Source organism: Dermacentor albipictus, chromosome 9, assembly GCF_038994185.2.
Source record: "Dermacentor albipictus isolate Rhodes 1998 colony chromosome 9, USDA_Dalb.pri_finalv2, whole genome shotgun sequence".
In the NCBI taxonomy this organism is placed as follows: Eukaryota; Metazoa; Arthropoda; class Arachnida; order Ixodida; family Ixodidae; genus Dermacentor; species Dermacentor albipictus.
The window spans coordinates 10,464,145-10,481,958 of NC_091829.1; the positions used below are offsets into that span (position 1 = coordinate 10,464,145).

Consider the following 17,814-nt stretch of genomic DNA (forward strand, 5'->3'; position numbering starts at 1 on the left):
AGGGAATTTCGCAAAGGTGCTCAGGGAAAACCTGGAAAACTCGGGGAATTTGGAAATGTCAACTTGGTAGACACCCTGTTAGTTAAATGTTCAGCGATTCCCTGAAACATGATACAAATTTATGGGCCATTACACATTCTATCATAATTCCCGATAATTTCGTTCTTGTAACTAATATCATCATTTAGTAGAGAGAAAATCACACCTTTCAGTGGCAAGCTTTTTAGCCATTTGTTTGTTTGGTGTTAAAAAAAAAGAAACTTGTTTGTTGATATTCTAATTTTATACCTAGCATGTAAGTGGTGTGTTTCTGATATCGTATATATATATATATATATATATATATATATATATATATATATATATATATATATATATCGCGTAACGTGCGCACGTTATTCGCGAATCCGTTCAGTTTCAGGAATTGAAGGGTCCGAATGAGTCCCGTGTGGTCAAGATAGTGCATGACGACAGTAGGAGACAGACCAAAAGAATTAGGATCGAAATATGTTTCGGGTCCGTGCGATTGCATTTTTTTAATAACGTTGTTTATTGCCTCGGGGCATAAATGAATATGTAAAAAGGAAATTAAAAGGGGTTATAAATGAGAGGAACAAGGTTGGTTGTTCTTTGGCCGGTGTCTTCCACTCCTTAAGTTTTAGTAATATGAAGCGTCAGCTTACTCCTAAAAAATGTCAGTGGGGTTCAGAACAGGTAATACAAAGCATAGCAAAAATTTATTGCACATCGTCGTAATAGCAAAGCACTGCACATCATACATTCAGGGTAATTCAAAATACAAAATATCACATGTACACATGCTACTGTGTAATTTGAAAGAAAAACATTGAACACCCACTAAGAAATGGGGAGGCAAGGATATCACTTTTCACTAAATAAAAAAATTAAGACATTCGACCTTGAAGAAATATGCAACTTAAAGCACCCTCCTAAGTTTCAGCATTTTCATTTTTTCCTGCTTAGCGTTTCACACATAGGCAGACGCGTGCAACCACAGGCGAAGCAGTGACGCTGCCTCGCGTTTTTTGCGTTGGAATTCATCTGTTCGGCGAAGTCCGGCACTCACATTAACATGTCAGCAGCGAAACACAGATTGCCATAAACGAGAGAACACTTTGGCAGCCGCGAAGAAGCAGGCACGCTGTCGCGCCGGTCTAACACCGCGGGATGCTGCACACGCGCGCAACCGCGTGACTGCATCGCCAAGCTGACCGCAGCGCCACCGCGGCCATTGCGGCAGTGCATGAACGAGAGGATCGGGCTTTCTCTGCGGATATGCCGGCACTGGCGTCACCTCCCCCTTCTAGCCACCATAATGCAGGTGTCCCTCATCCAAACCAAAATAAACTCTTAAAGCAGTGAAACGCAACACTGAGGCGCTGTGCACTGGCTGAGAGTTTGTCGGGGCAGCTGATGTTGACATACCAGCTGTTGCGAGAGAATCTCACTAGTTGCCAAGTTCGGCGGCGTCATACGAATGAGCTTATTTGTTGATACTGCAATGCCAGGAAGGGATTTTTGCAGGGTGGGCGTACAGATACGAGCACGGATCAAATATTTACAAAAAAAAAAGCCAGAGAAAACAAAGGCAGCAAATGATCAGTAAACAAACAAAATGGATTAGCATTGGAGACAACTAAGTTCAATGATGGCAGCGCAACATACGAGTAGACATAGCAGTACAGTAATGTTTATGGCATACCGTAATTATTCAAGAGCACATAAAATATTAAGTGAATACATTAATACGTACAAAATGTAAGGGGCATAAAGTTGATAACAATTATGATTTAGTTACTATATGGGCAGCAGGGAATGAATACAACAAAATATACGTTAATGGACAGTGAGGCTACTGGTGAATGACGTCAGTGATTGCTGTAGTACTTGATCGTTAGTAAGCCGATTCCATTCCGTTACTATGCTTGGAAAAAAAAAAGAATATTTAAAGCAGTTGTTGCGCTGACAAAAAGGGGTGATTGTGAGATTATGACGTTGTCTTGTAGTGTAACCTGAAGAGAAGGATACTACTCCGTCAATATTAATCTTAACATCTTACTATCAGTTCATAGATCTAGTTCATATCCGAAAATATTTGCTTCTGTATGCATCTCCTTTTTATTCGTATTTGAGAATGTTCGACTCGATTTGCAATGGGTTTTACCATTGTTTTCTAAGATATCTTATTTGCTGTGAATTTTACTAACCCTCCCTTCTGTTTTCATTTGGAATAAAATAAACGCTACTTCTTACTATTGAAACTGGATTAGGTCGTTTTTAAAATTTTTTAAAACATGTTTGCTAGAGAGACAGCATCAGGCGACATGGTGTTAGCCCGTTTTGACATAAGACATTTCTGGGTTACTCAAGGAATTTTGCAAAGGCACTCGGGGAAAACCTGAAAATCTCGGGGGTTTGGAAATATCAACTTGGTATACAACCTGAATTCTCAAACCACTCCAACTGTATCTTCGTATGCGTCTTCCTCCTTTAACATAATCGAAAAGTTGTCCTCGCGTCTAAAAACTTCTCGCCATCATCCTCTGTAAGGCAGAGGCTAGGGCTTGATCAACACTAAATTTGCTAAAAATATATTACATAAGGTGGGATGTCATACTTGGTATTATTCAAGTTCCGTTGCACTGCAGGTAGAATATGTTGTCACGTGGCATAACGGTAGATTTCAAATAGCATTCTAAAAGAGAAGCTCATCCGCAAACCCACCCGGACCATATAAACGGGCACCACCACATTTCCCTTAATGCAGTTCTACCTGCGCCAAACAATTTATCATGAGGAATCAATAAACGTTTTCATCATCATCATCATCATCATGAGGACTCGAATAAAGCAGGTTCTCTACATCAATGCAGTGCCTGCAGGAAAATAGTGCCTATATCTTGACTGCTTTTCAGAAATAAGATTACTTAGGCTGACTAAATAATACAAAAATGAGTCGCTAACAACAAGGGATTTAATTGCTTCTGAAGTATCATGCCCAAGTGGTGCTGCCGCAAACCACTTTCACGAATAATTGTTCTAAATGTCAGGTTATCTTAGCGACTTTTATTGCCATAGCAATTATATGGACACTTCAGGCGGATTTCTGCCGTTGGCGTCGCCGTCAGATTCCTTAAGAGAGGGCGTGTGAGGGTGAGCCGGCGAACGCGGTTCGATCTCGCGTGCGCGAGCGAGGAACGCGGCCCGGGTGCGTGCCCTCTCCTGTGGCGCGCGAGGCAGGGGGTGAGGCTAGGGAAGTCGGGTGTTCTTCACCAGCGGCTGCTACGGTGCCTCGCTGTCCTCGCCACCCGCCGCTGCGTACAAAGCGGAGACAATCGCGGCGTCTACTACGGCGTTCGCCACGCGAATCGCGCACGCCATAGTAAACTTTGGCGGACGCCGCAGGGACACGTTGCCGGCACTCGTGTGTCTTGAAAGGGATCTGCGACGTGGCTAAAGTGCGCTCTCACGCGGGCCTAATCTTCAAAGCGATCCGCGATGTTTGCGTAGTGCGCGTCGTGCTGGTAGCTTCGTATGCGCTGTGCTTTCGGCGTTTAGTCCGCGCTGAAGCGAGGCATGCATGAAGGTCAATTCGCTTGCTGCTGCCGCAATTCCTCACTACTCAATTTTCACAGCGGGTTTCCGCGCTCATCTATCAAGATGTGTTCATGTTTACGTGCGCCCGCATGACACTGCTGGTTAATTAAGTTAAAACACGTTGACGGGCTGGTTCGTTTGAATTCATGTTAAAATGGGCAAGCTCGACTGAACAAGGACGTAGAAAGAAGCATACACGCTAAGTCAGCGCTGTATCTGTGTGTGTGTTTCTTTCTACGTCCTCATTGAGTCACGGTTACATATTCTATCATTGTTCATTTAGCTAGTAAGCGAATCTTTGCAAGTTGATACGGCCGATAAAACTACTATCTTTTCTTCGTACAGATACTAATTTGCTATCGCAATCGGGGCTTCGCCTTTCGGGCGGAACTGCGAAATTTTCTGTTGCGAACAACACACAATGAGCCAGGATTGCTGCTGCCAATGTTTTTTACAAGAGTGTGCAGTTCTAACATTTTACACAGGTCCACTGCTCTGGCCTTCACGTTTGTAGCCTGGTTCTTGACCTTCGTCAAATTCATCACCGCTTGCACAGTCTTCTACTCGTACTCGTCAGTAGGAATGACCACGAAGGTTCCGTTCTTATCGGCCTCACGAAGGCCACTCTTTTCAATGCGTAAGCATTTGTATGCCTACCCAGCGAGAAATTGCTCTGTCCGTCACGTAAGACGAATGCAATGGCTCATACCCACGTAAGGCAGCGGCTACAAGCGCTCAGCAATGTGAAGCGACCAGTGCATACATCCATTGAAATCACCATAGAACACAGAATAGCATACGTTTCAATAAAGAACAAGCTCAAAAAAAGCATGCCAACCACCAATAAAGCATTGCATACCACCCTCAGTAATTGTAGTGGTGGTTTGGCAACAGCTTTGCTAGACGCCTTCGTTGATAAGGACCGATGCAAGTTTATAAGGGTCGGATCATGTTGGGTAACGTTGATAACGACCGATGAAGGTTGATAAGGTTTTATGCTGATAGAACCAAGTTTCATAATATTGATAATGACACCAGGCTGAGTGGAGGTAAGCAAGTGGCAGAATGCTTTCGCATTCTTTGACAACTATCAGAGGAGTTTCCGCGTGAAGTCCTCAACAGGTACTCCTACGAATTGTAATCACATTTTCTTTTTTCGTTTTGCAATTGATAAATTACATTTTTACTCGGTAATGTTCACTGTAATCCCTTTACCATTTATCACTTACATGTAACCAGCTATTTTATTGACTAGACTAGGTGTAACAGGGGACGCAGCTGGCTTTAAGTATTTCAGTTTGGCGGAACTACAGCAGAACGTCTTTGGTCGTGTCACGCAGCAGCCTTGCGTGTGCGCGTTTTCGGCAGGTAGACCCAGGCGAACAATAAATCTGCACTTTCCACAACGCTCCACCAGATGTTGGCCTTCAATTTGAACCGGCATAGCTGGTTAGCGATAGTCATTTCGGACGTTGATGCTGGGCTATCACTTAGGGGCGATTTCTTCAGCTTTTCATTGGCTCTCCCGCGGGAACGCCTTCTACGAGCCTCGGCAGCAAGGAGGCGCCGCGCTTCACAGAGGACCCAGATGCGAGCATGGAGGCATTCAGTTACAGCCTTTCACGCAAGGTGTTCGTACGTTACGACTACGCCCTTCCCTCCAAAGCGCACATCAAGCGAGTTTTCAGTGTCGCTTCTGAAGCCCTCAGAAAAAAAAAGAAGAAAAAAAAAAGAAAACAAGGGAAGGTGACCGACGAAAATTAAAATTAGTGAAGATGAACGACGTTTGATAGGCTGCAGAGGACGTATCTAAAGAGCCAGGTTAACTCGTTCTATTTAGTGCGTTTGTGCAATGTGCAACGCTTGCAGTATAGGAAAGGTTGGGAAGAATGTAACGTAAAAACAATCGACTACATTTTAGTGATTTAACAGTTACTTTCGTGGGGCCGTAATTAGTCATCGTCTAATAGTTTTCTTTAATGAAGTAATTGCATTCAGTCACTTTCCTTTTTCTTCCTTTAGCGTGTACAAGTGTGCTGCTGTGCTACCATTCGCCGTAGAAGGCTCGGCAAATGTAGCGGAAAGGCAGACCTGCGTCCCGCGGTCGTGCGTTTCGTTTGCAGTAAGCTAGGACGTTCCACGCGAAACGGTCTCATTCCGACGCCAGCGTGCTCACCTAGTGGACGCTGGCGCCCCTTCCTTACTTGGCAGCATCGATAGCTTTCTGTAGTAGTACTTACCATAAAGATGTATTTATATTGGGGGTCTAACGTTCGTCATCATTATTTAATAATGGTGATGGGGTCAGACGTTCTAAGACAGAGCTAGGGATATGAGAGACGCCCTAGTAGGGGACCCCGGATTGATTTTGACCGTCTGGAGTTCTTCAGCCCGCGGCTAAATCTAAGCAGACGATAATTTTTATATCGCCCCCGTCGGAAGGCGGCCGCCGCGGTCAGAATTGAACCCGCGACTTTGTGGTCACGAGCAGTGTGCCGTAGTCAATGCTACACCTCGGCAGGCACTCTTGAAAGGCTGGCTATAAAGATGCAGATAAAACTAATGTAACAATTCTATAAAGTATATGCATTTCGAGTTGCTGAATAATTTAGATAAATGAGTTGGAAATTGTGACAACTTTTGACACTGGCCCTGCAATTGTGTTATACTTACGCGATAAATGACATCAAGTATAGAAAGTAAATAAAAAACAACGTAGAGAATTAGTGCCGTCACGCTTGTTCAATCACAAATGTAGTGGAAGAAATTGGACATTTACTGTAATGAAGACAAATGTACAGCCAAGAATAAATAAATGAAAGGTGCACTAGAAGCTGAAAAATGAAGTGTGTATCAATAGTGAAGGACTATTCCACTATATGTCACGTGATACTAAAATTTACGGCGCTCGACTTTTCCATTGCGTATCGTTTCTTCGCTCAGAATCACCCTCATCCCGAGCGTCAGGAGTGCGCGCTCCCTTTAATTACTCGCATTCGACCACCTCAGGCGACCCTCTGCCAACGTTCCGTGCTCTTTTGTCCCAGTAATGTCATCAAGGTTGTCTCCTCATTAAGCTGCCTAAATATTTGTTGTCTTTATGTGAAAAATTTAGTCTCCCTTCTGGTGACCTCGCCGTGTTTGCGCAGCTGAAACGATGTCTTCTTCGTTTTTCTTTCTTTTTATTATTACGCGTGGATAAGTATTCCGTATTCAACGAGATTATCGCAGCCGTGTTTCTCGAATAATCGTTTTCTGTTCTGAAGTTTCTCGGTGAGAACGACCTTAATAGGCTTTTAGACCAACCGTCATCTGTCCGTTCTGTCCGCCTGTAAAGCGTGCTTTGCCTGTAGGAGATCTATGCGATACAAGAAGCCAGCTTTAAAAAAAAAATCGGCTATGTAGGTTTTTTTTATTCATTTATTTATTTTTAGTGTATTTCTCCCTTATCATAAATATAACAGGAACTGCTGCTTGTGCAATATGAAGCCTGTTTAATCACCAAACAAAACTTTTGCAGGGAATTTTTTTTCTGTTACATTTATTTGCAAGAAAGCAAGACCGTAGCGCCTACAGTTATGACTCGGGTATAGCGGACGCTGTTAGGCTTAATATTTCCAAGCAGCATCGTGCTTAAAGATTCATATTAAGCTTGAGGCTTTTATGACAGTGTATTACACAATAGTGTGTTATCTTCAGCAACAATATAGAAATAATTTAATGATTTGCTGATTCGGAGGTAGCCGAAACGATGTAGCCCATCAGCCTCGACAGCAGCGAGATAGCTTGCATGATGTCCGCCAAGCTGCCGGATGGGCCGCCCGTTGAGACGGGTGGAATCCGCGCACCGTGAGGGGCAGGCAGCGGCCGCAGTACTCTCGCCAGTTGGACCCTTGGCCAAGGGAGCGTAAACGACATTCGTTGAGCCAGGGTCAGTGGCGACCGTGGTACTTCCTGCCTCCGGAAGCATGGCCAGGGGAGCGTGAACGGCATTCTCAGAGTGGTCTAAGTGCGGTGCACCCAGTACCGGAAGTAGAGTCGCTTGCCATATCGTGCAGCTGTTGTGCCAGCGTGGACAGGGCCCGGGCAAGGTCGACGTTGCAGTCCAGCCGTGGAGTCGCCGTGGAGGCTCGGACGCCGTCCCCGGGCGCTAGTGGTTGCGAGTCTGAAAGGACTCGTCCACTGCGAAGGGTCGTGGACGGAGCTAAATTAAGATCCGACAGCTCCGTGTTTCTCGACTGCGCCATTGTAAAGCAGAGAACAGAGATAACACCCGTTAACTGGGTGGTGGTGGTAATGATGATGATGATGATGATGACGCTTCAAGTAATGGCACAAACGCACTCCGGCTGTTCTATTCTCTGCCTCGTCGTCTTCGCTTCCTCTAGCTCGCTTTATAAAGGAAATTTTTGTTTCAAATTGTTGAACCACCTCGTCCTTATTCGTCGCCTTCAGCTGCACGATTCATGGCCAGCTGACTGTCGCATCGTCGTCACTAAATGGTCCGGTCTTGAATGTTCTTCTCAATTTCTCTTTTACAGCAGGAGCTAGATTTAAAAGTCTTTTATTTCTAAATTGTATTGAATAATCTCTACTTGCCACAGATTATTTTCGACATTCAAATTGCCGTGAAACATAAGCAAATGCCTTTCACGACAATGCGAGGTAACGTTATCAAGCTTCCGCTGTAATGTTCCCCGCGTAAATGTTTACCTACATAGGTCTGGTTTATCCTTAACTAACCTCTGGTTATTTCGTAATGAACTGGAAACTATTCACCTTTTTTTTTTCCTTGCCGCCACTTCTCCCTCCATAGAATGTTCCTCATATTTCCTACAGGTAATCTGGGTTACATTTACAACACCAAACATTTTCCCCTTTGGTGCCTGTCAATTAGGCATACGCCATGGGTCGATGATTACTGCTCTGCACGAGTTCATTGAAACGTCCGGAAGGTTACGCTGCTAGGGTGTCGACAGTGGGGCACTTCATGTTTTTTTAACGCAATAGCGTGAAAAAGTCAGTGTCGCAGAAAATCAGGCGTTGGAGTCCCGCGTCGGCGTCCGGCGTCGGACGTGGTCTCATCAAAAATATTTTCTGACCACCTCGTAACCAGTCCCTTCACGTGACGCAAAGAATAAACAGAACTAATTGAATTTCTCAAGGTAAAATAAGTGAAAAAATCGTAAACTATGACTTACACACAACCTATATCTTTCGGTCTGTAATTTGACTATACGAGAAAACATAATTCTGTTACGCGAAATCTCAAAGAAACCCCTTTTCCACCGTTTCTACCGTTCACAAACCAGCCCCGGCGTCCGCCATTTGTGTGCGCCGGCGCGCGGATGTCTTGGGGGCTATGGAGCAGCACGCCCGGTTCCTTGCATTTCCTCCAGCTGGCGCTCGCCTCTGTCGCATCGCGACCCACGCAAGAGGCCGCGTTTCTACCAGAAAGCCCGCCTTTTTGCATAACCTTCGTGGCTAGCGTTTCTTGGTAAACATTACGGTTACATACTCTCCAGTTGCCGGGAAGCATGAGAAGCAGTCGGGGATCTTTGAATGCCATCGCGTTCCACTCTTAAGGCGAAGCTTAAGCTTCCTCTAATTTTTTTATATTTTGCTTCCTATGTTTATCCATAGACCCTCTCAAAATTTGTGTCATCATTTTGTTGCCTAATGCTTCGTTTTGAATGTTTGCCTTTACCTCTTTTGGTATTCTGCTGGGTGTGCTTTGCAATGAGTCCAGTGTGGCCAACACCCTCGTGGGTAAAAGCCACGTTTTGAGGTAACAGCAACATTCATGGCCAGTCCCAACTTTGTGGGTACGAGCCACGGACATCCAGGGCAACAAAAAGCCCGACATTTGTGTGCAACATGTAAGTAAGAATACGGATGAAGGTCTCGTCACCTTATCGTGCATGTGTATAGCGCTTGTAATATCCCAGATACAGTCGACCCTGTTTATTGATAATGCGACAGTCCTAGAGCAAGAGCTTACACGTGTCTGCCAGTGCATGAGGAGAGATAAAGAAATGACCGTCTTTATAGCACTGGGAAAGTTATGTAGGAACGATATGTTCCTTCATCATCGACACTCGTGTCGTATTACCCGTGACGCCCTCATTAATGTCCACCGGTTTGTGCTATTAATTTGGCGTGCATTCGTTGATAGCGACGCTCCTACTTTTCACGATGCCTGCCGTGCTGGCCACCATTAAACGGTTGCCTATCTCACTGCGACGTACCGTCATATCTCTTCTATCCCCATGCTAGCTCTCCGCAGGGGCGTCTGCGTCAGCAGGTGTTTGGTGCGTTGCGACACCACGTACCCGAGCACACGAGGATGTGACCCTCACGCGTCTAACCGTGCGCGGCTTATTCGTGTCCGGGGAAAACGGTATCCTGGGGGTTGAGCCGTGCCGGGTGTTTGGACCTTTACGGCCCCTCGGCTGCGGCAACACACCCCTTTGGCCTCGGCTTCACGTAGACGGCACCTCCAGACTGACCCACCTGGAGGAAACTTCAGTCGCCTTTTCCTGTCCCTCTGTTCAATCTTCTTCCTTCTTATCTTCTTTCTTTTACTCTCCTATCGTCTCTTTCTTCCGTGATTTCCTTTTTGTTTCTAGGTCGATTGGGTTAACATTGTGTATGTTTCCTCCCTTGGGTATAATATTGGTATGTTATATTGGTATGTTATATTGGTATGTTATATAATATTGGTAGCTTATAGTGGCAATGTACGGTTGGCGCGTGCAGCCTTATGCGTTAAGCGTTGCAGCGTCCCCTAGTTGAGCCCCGTGGTGGGTGGCCGCCACTGCTGCCGAACAGAAACCGAACTACTGTGGGAACACCAGCATTTTCCCGCATACTTGATCGTCACCGTCAAAATAGGGGACACACCGATGAACTAAACACGTGTTTCAACCGACCAAAACAGACCTATCCGAAATGTCATGTTGTACACTGTCAGAACTCTGAAAAACATGCTAGATTCATTTCTACATTCGTAGTTGCAAAATCTGACCGAAGCCTTAGGGTCAGGTTATAAAGTGGCGAAAAGGGCTAGCGGAGACCTTCTTCTTCAGATCCCTCGGAAATATGAGTACTAAAGCTCGGCAGTCTTGTGACGTTTGGCAACATACCAATTTCTGTCACCACACCGATCAGTAAATAGCTCACGCTGAGTCGTATCAGAAGCAGACCTCCCAGAATTGTCAGAAGCTGAACTCCTGGAAAGATGGAAAGATCAAAATGTCACCAATGTAAAACGCATTGCCATTAGACGGGACAACAAAGAAATCTCCACCAAACATCTTATCCCAACATTAGCATCTAGCGTTCTGCCGGAAACCATTGCAGTAGGATACATTAAGTTAACTGTCCGACCATATATCCCAAACCCTAGACGGTGCTTCCAATGCCAAAGATTCGGCCATGGCTGGCAGAGCATTTGCGGTCAAATAACCTGTGCAAAGTATGGAGTCCAGGGTGTTGCGACTTTGAGGTGGTCCCGTAGCGCTCGTCACCGTTTCGTGACAGAGCGTTGCCAGCTCTCTAGTCGGTAGCGAACACTCCGAGTCAGGCGTCGGTGAGAATAACAAAAGATACTTTATACACTATGTAAAGGTCATTATACAGGACAAGATCGCATCGGCACGTGGGCCGAGAGCCAACAGTAAACGCGACTATTCCCGCACGGCGACGTCCGGCGAAACTCCCACACGTAACGCATCTCACTCCACCCGAGAGCGGCACTCGGCTCACGGTGGTTCAGTGGATCCGGTTCTCCAGGCGGCGGCATAGGGGCTTATAAAGCCCCGAGAAACGATTGTCACTCAAACGGCCCAATACAAAGCCAGCATTCGACGGTCGTCCGAGAGGTCCAACCAGCGACCACGCTGGCCACCCGCTTCAAGTTTGCCGCGCGCCTCCAGGGAAAAGGAAATACGGCTGCGGGCTGTCTAGCACTTTGTTGCACGTTTGGACATGTCGCTCGCCGATACTCCTCCACAGGACGCCGCTGCCTGGCGGCGCAGCATCTTGACTTGTGAAGGGAGCGTTGGGGCGCTGTGCCTTTCGGCGCAGCCCCGGGTTTGTCCAAAGGGCGTTCTCAGGATAAATTCTGCATCTTGTAGATTCGGAATCCGGGCTGGTTGTACGGGCACAACAAGCGCCACCCCTCCGACAACTGTAGGGGCACACCGCACTTTGTGAACTGCAGTGGTGACCATTCAGCCTATTCACGTTCCTGTCCGAAGTGGAAGAGAGAAAAAGACAAAATCACCCTAAAAGTCAAAGAAAATATTTCTTTCAAGGATGCCCGTAAGAGGTGCTCATCTTTCCACAGCACACCTTATGCTGATGCGGCGTGTCGGGGGGCAACGTCGTTGCGGCCACTGACAAGTGCCCAGCCCGCGCGCAGTGAGCTGTCACTTGTGGCTCCTGCCCCTGGGGTGGAAGTAGTTAAGCCTACTCCACCCAACCAGCAAACAGGCCAGACTACCCTAGGGTGGCCGGCACCACTAAAGTTATCTGCGGCAACCAGCGCAGAAGTTTTTATCGGGCATCAACTCGTATACAGATGAGGCCAAAGTCTGGAACAGCGTTAATAAGGTAAGAGGGCGACAAACATATTCACTCCCTTTGGTAAACACACTGGACGATACCTTGCAAGACTAGGCAGACTCACTTGGGGAGCACTTTGAGAGCGTGTCAAGCTCAACCCATTATTCACAATCCTTTCTCAAATATAAACAAATAGAAGAATGTAAGCCACTCATACGTAAATGCGACAGAATGGACCGTATAACTGTCCTTTTAGTATTGCCCAGCTGAGAGCTGCCTTGATCGCATGCAAGAGCTCTGCACCGTGATCTGACGGAGTCATGTATGAAATGGTCAAAAATTTACACACTGGCACACACGTTGCACTACTCGCACTTTTCAACACTATTCGGGCCGTCGGATACCTTCCAACCGCTTGGAAAGAAGCCATTGTGGTCACAAGTTGCCTTTGTAAGGTATTTCACAAAATGATTAATCTACGACTCATCCATTTCCTTGAACAGAGCAAAATGCTTGATCCCTATCAGTGTGAGTACAGAGAAGGGCCGTCTGCAACCGATGATCTTTTATGTATTGAAGGAAATATCCGTGACGCATTTGTACACAAACAGTTTTTCTTATCCCTATTCCTCAATATGGAGAAGACGTACGACACAACGTGGCGCTACCGAATCTTAAGAGACTTGTCCGAAATTGGCATCCGTGGCAATATGCTAAACCTAACAGAAAGTTATTTGTCCAATCGTACCTTCCGTGTAAAAATCGGCAATGTACTGTCACATTCATTTCTGCAGGAAACTGGTACACCTCAGGGAGGAGTGCTAAACTGCACTGGACAACATTCATTAGTTTTCAGATGCTGTAACGTCGCAGTGGGCGAGAGACAAGTACAGCATGGCTTGAACAAGGTGTCCAAGTGGGCAGACAAAAATAGATTTAAAATCAACGATCAGAAAAGTTCTTTTGTTCTTTTTACAAGAAAGAAAGGCCTCGTTCCAGATCCTTGTGTAGAACTGTGTGGACAACAAATACATGTCAACAAAGAGCATAAATTCCTACTTATTATACTTTACTCCAGGCTTACTTTCATTCCACAGATTAAATATCTTAAAGAAAAATGTCTAAAAACAATGAACTTACTGAACCTTCTATCCCACACTACATGGGGTAGTGGCAGGAAGTGTTTATTAAATATTTACATGACCCTAATTTGGTCACGACGGGACTATGGTGCCGTCGTATATAACTCTGCCGCCCCGAGCGCGCTAAAGATGCTAGATCCTGTCCACCATCTAGGTATCCGCTTAGCCACTGGCGCTTTCAGGACAAGCCCGATTGAAAGCTTGTACGCAGAATCACATGAGTGGTCACTCCACTTGCAGTGAACATACATCAGCCTCACATATTTTCTCAAAATACACTCTAATCATGAACGTCCATGTTTTCATACACCAATCGTCCCTCTGTAAAATAGCCTTTCTCGCTGCGTGCGAGGGAGCTTAGTGATGAAATACATGTCCCACTCCACAAGCATCGCTTAATGAATCCAACCAAGCTTTTACTCCCCTTGGGAGTGGCAGGTGGTAGAATGTGACATCTCCTTTCTAGAAGTTAGAAAGCACGCTCCAGAGGTCGAAATCCGAATGCATTTCCTAGAACTCCAGTACAAGCACTCCTGTACACAATTCTGCACAGACGCTTCCAAGTCGCATGCCAGGGCGTCCTATGCAGCCGTTTTGTCCATCCTGCTCGGAATCTGAAGTACTGCATCCGGAAACAAGTATCTCTACCACTGAGGCCTACGCACTATTGTCGCCTGTGAAACATATAAGAAAATCAAAATTCCAAAAATCAGTTATATATACAGACTCCCTAAGCGTGGTGAAGGCCTTGATGTCACTCTGTAAGCACAAAAATCCAGGACTTACTGAACCCTATTCCTACATGTGTAAAGCATATCAATCTAATCAGAGTATCATTATATGCTGGGTGCCTGGCCATAGGGGCATCGAGGGTAACGTTCTGGCGGACGAGATGGCCACGTCAATTGCATCGCATGCTGTTAATCCTACCGCTGCTGTCCCTGTCACAGGTCTGAAGCCTTTCTTAAGAAAGAAACTTCGAAACTATTAAGGGGGGGGGGGGCAACGCATGTGAGACGCAGAAACAAATAATAAGCGGCGCGTGATAAAGCCACAGTTATGATTTTGGCCCTCCGCAACAAAATCACAGTGAACAGATTTCCTATTCAGTCGTCTCAGACTAGGACGCACATTTGGCACTCATAATTTTCTGCTTGCTGGAAATGAACCTCCAACCTGTGGTAGGTGTGGTCAGAGGCTGACCGTCCTTCACGTCCTCCTGGAGTATCGGGGAGCCGAAGCTGAGAGAAGGAAACATTTTCCTCTTGCATACCGCTATTGTGTCCCTCTTCACCCGGCTATGTTTCTTGGTCAAGAACAACTCTTTAACGTCACAGCAGTCCTCGGTTTTTTTAATGATGTTATCCTACATGTTATAAGTCCATTAAATTCTTAGCATGACCTCTTTCCAGAGGATGCTGCTGTGATAATTGTTTTTATAGCACATGCCTCCAGGCCCTTGTGTTTCAAGTGCTCTAAAGAGGCTGTAGTGCTCTTGCCAATTTTCGCATCTGACATATTTTGTATATTGAATCATTCTTTCGCGATGCATCTTAATGCTCATAGTGCACGTCATTTGTCATCGCCACATAGATTTTCGCACTTTAGAGCTACCATATTTAAGGCCCCTTTACAGCCACGTCACATCAACTTCATAGAACTCATAACTACACTGTTAACTCATTACCGCGGCCATGGTGCTCTTTGGCCGCACCTGGCCCTTGCGCCAGTAAGCACCACACCATTAAATAATTCATTCATTCATATGCTAGCTGGTCCTCTTTCTTTGTCTAAAATAACCATTGTTTTCTTCCCTCTTATACTGAATATAGTGCGGCATTCGTCGTCGTTCTCGCAAACCCCCTCCCTTTCACCAGGATACTTGGCTCCTCAAACGCTGTGCCCTTCGTAAGATGACTTCGCCTATCCAAGGACAAGGTGTTACTGACGAGTCCATGGCCTTGCCGGTATGTAGAACGCCCGCAACTGAATTAGGGTGCCAGACTTTGATTTTATGCTTTAGCGATACTTCGGAATTAGCCTCTCTGCAGCAGTGCCAGTGACTGGCCACTTTTGGCAAGTGAGATAAAAGAAACGGACAAATCCAATGGAATGTATGTTGGAATCTGCGTGACGCTAAGCTTGTTTAAGTTGACATGGTAGCAGCAGTACGTAGGGGGTCAAGAAAAACTGAGGAAAGATGAGCGCAGTTCGAACAGACACGCACAAAACAGAGGAGTGCTAAAGGGGTCAACGCAAATGACGTGACTGGAGTATTCAGTTCTTCTTCTTCCCTCCTCTGATGTGACGACAAGCGTGGTAGACATCGTGGCGGGGCGTCATAGAGCTCAGATGGAAGCGCTCACGTCTGTTTTGCGATTACATTGACAGAGAATCAGTGTGCTCGCGTTTTCCCTCCCATATTGAAGCGATAACTATTATTAGCATGCATGTGCACAACATACACTTCTAGCTAGAATTTAAATAGACGGTAACGTCCTGATTTACTTGAAGTGCATAAACACGACCATGTTCATTTACCACTCAATCATATCTACTGTTTACACGACATTTTCATGAAAAAAGTTGGCCCAGAAATTTAATCGTAGGTTATTCTTCCTGTCATTGTCATGCATGTCTGATGCAGGATTTATTTGATGTCCCCGTCCTCCGCTTCCGGAGGCAACAGAGATATCGCACGCAGTGCTGGCAGTATCGAAGATTTATGTATCTTAAATGCTGTCTTAGATGTACTTGGGGTATCTTGTATCTGTATCATGATACATCTGGCAAGATGTGTATCAGTATCTGTATTTCCGATGCATTAAAGAATGTATCGTGTATCTTATGATACCAGATACTGCTATGACATCACTGTGCGAAACTATAACCGTTGGATGCAGGGGCGTAGCCAGGGGGGGGGCTTATGGGGCTTGAGCCCCCCCCGAAATTTTTTCGTGCTGTCCATGCACCGCCGACCAAAGCGACCCCCGGCGCCGGAAATCACTCTGGATTTTGTCTAGAATGTCTTTTTGACGCTCGAAAAGACATTTAAACGCGAAGATTGCGAACTCGGGCTGGATTTCGTGGCAACGCCCATAGACCGGCAGTCACATAACGCCAAGCAGTGCCATCCGAGCACAAAGTTTCAAGGGCGCTTTGATGGTGAGCGGGCTCACCGCGGCATCTCACTGAGGCCACGGAATCTATGGAGCGCATGGATATCAATTGCGGAACTTTATGGGTATAAATCTCATAAACTCTTGATGTGAAACGTGCATTGACATTTCCAAAGTTGTGCTTTAAATTTTCAATTGCGGAACTTTGTGGGTTTAATGTTGTTATAAACATTTGACGCCAAAGCTCCATTGACTTTTCTAAAATCTTACATCGGAACATACAACGAGACAAGCCAAATCAACACACTAGCAGACAAGTTGACAAAGCACGCAGCGAGGTCCAATGAGACGATGCGTTGGGTTGGTTCATTTGTGCCATCATGTCACATAAAAAAATATCAACATTTTTTTAAACCGACGCCAGGACATCCATGTCAAGACAGTAAAGCCAGCCAAAGTAACTACCTTCTTATTTATTTTTTCTACTTTGACTTTTATTCGCCGCGGACACATTGAGCCTCTTCATTTTTTTTTTTTGTTCTCGCTACCCTACCCGCGGGCTGCCAGAGCGAGCCAGAGCGCATATGTTTTTCTCGTATGGCCCCGACCACCACGCGGTGCACTTCGGTTGGCGTTCGGTTTGCTCTGGCCGAGTGGATTTTCACCTGACAGAGTTTTGGAAGCTTTCTGGCTAGCAGACGAGAAAAAAAAAGAATGGTCGCTCGCCGCCATCACTGTGGGGACTCGAAGGATTGCACCGCGTTCCTTAACCTTTCCGGAAAGTCTTGTTTCGCCGGTGTAGGATACTGAGCAGTATGCGTATGGTTCTCAGTGGGCCAAGCGTCTCATGGTTTCTTCGGTATTCCTTCCGTAGCCCCATTAGGTGCCCGATGTAGGCATTCGATTCTGGCCAACATACTTTCCTATGCGTTTTTTTTTTCATTTCGGTGCCTCCGCCCCACAGAAAAAAAATACATTGTTGCGGCGCAGCGAATTGTCGCATGGTGAAAGTTCGATTTTGATACTTCTTTTGCGGAAAGTAATGGACGACGGGACGCTTCAATTGCCGGATACGCTTATTATATTATTGCGAAAGCAATTATATGGACACTCCAGGCGCATTCCTGCCGTCGCCGTCGCCCTCATGTTCCGCATAAAGTCCAAGTGCGATAACATCGTGACCACGCGCTGCATGCTGTATGTGCGAGTGAAAGCGTAGGAGGGGAGGTGGAATGGGTGAGCCGACGATGGTGGCTCAGTCTTGTGTGCGCAAAGGAGAAAAGCGGGGAGCAAGCGCGCCGCCTTCCGTCGCGCGCAATACATCGGGGGGAGTGGATGGAATGGGGGCGGAATCTAGGATTCTGTGA

The 17,814-nt window shown here is 46.0% G+C and overlaps 1 protein-coding gene across 4 annotated transcripts in view; it reads left to right on the forward strand.

The window, feature by feature from the left end:
• LOC135911160 (neutral amino acid transporter A-like) overlaps positions 1 to 17,814 on the forward strand; it is a 54,693-nt gene that overhangs the window by 7,255 nt on the left and 29,624 nt on the right. For 2 of the 4 annotated variants that reach the window (XM_065443338.2, XM_065443341.2), the window contains exon 2: positions 15,161 to 15,295. The exons of 1 other annotated variant lie outside the window; for it this stretch is intronic. In XM_065443338.2, the coding sequence (XP_065299410.1) occupies positions 15,161 to 15,295 (135 nt within the window). Of the gene's footprint in view, positions 1 to 11,235; positions 12,235 to 15,160; positions 15,296 to 17,814 lie in introns of those variants that run through there. One more of the 4 variants, XM_065443339.1, reaches the window with a different exon arrangement.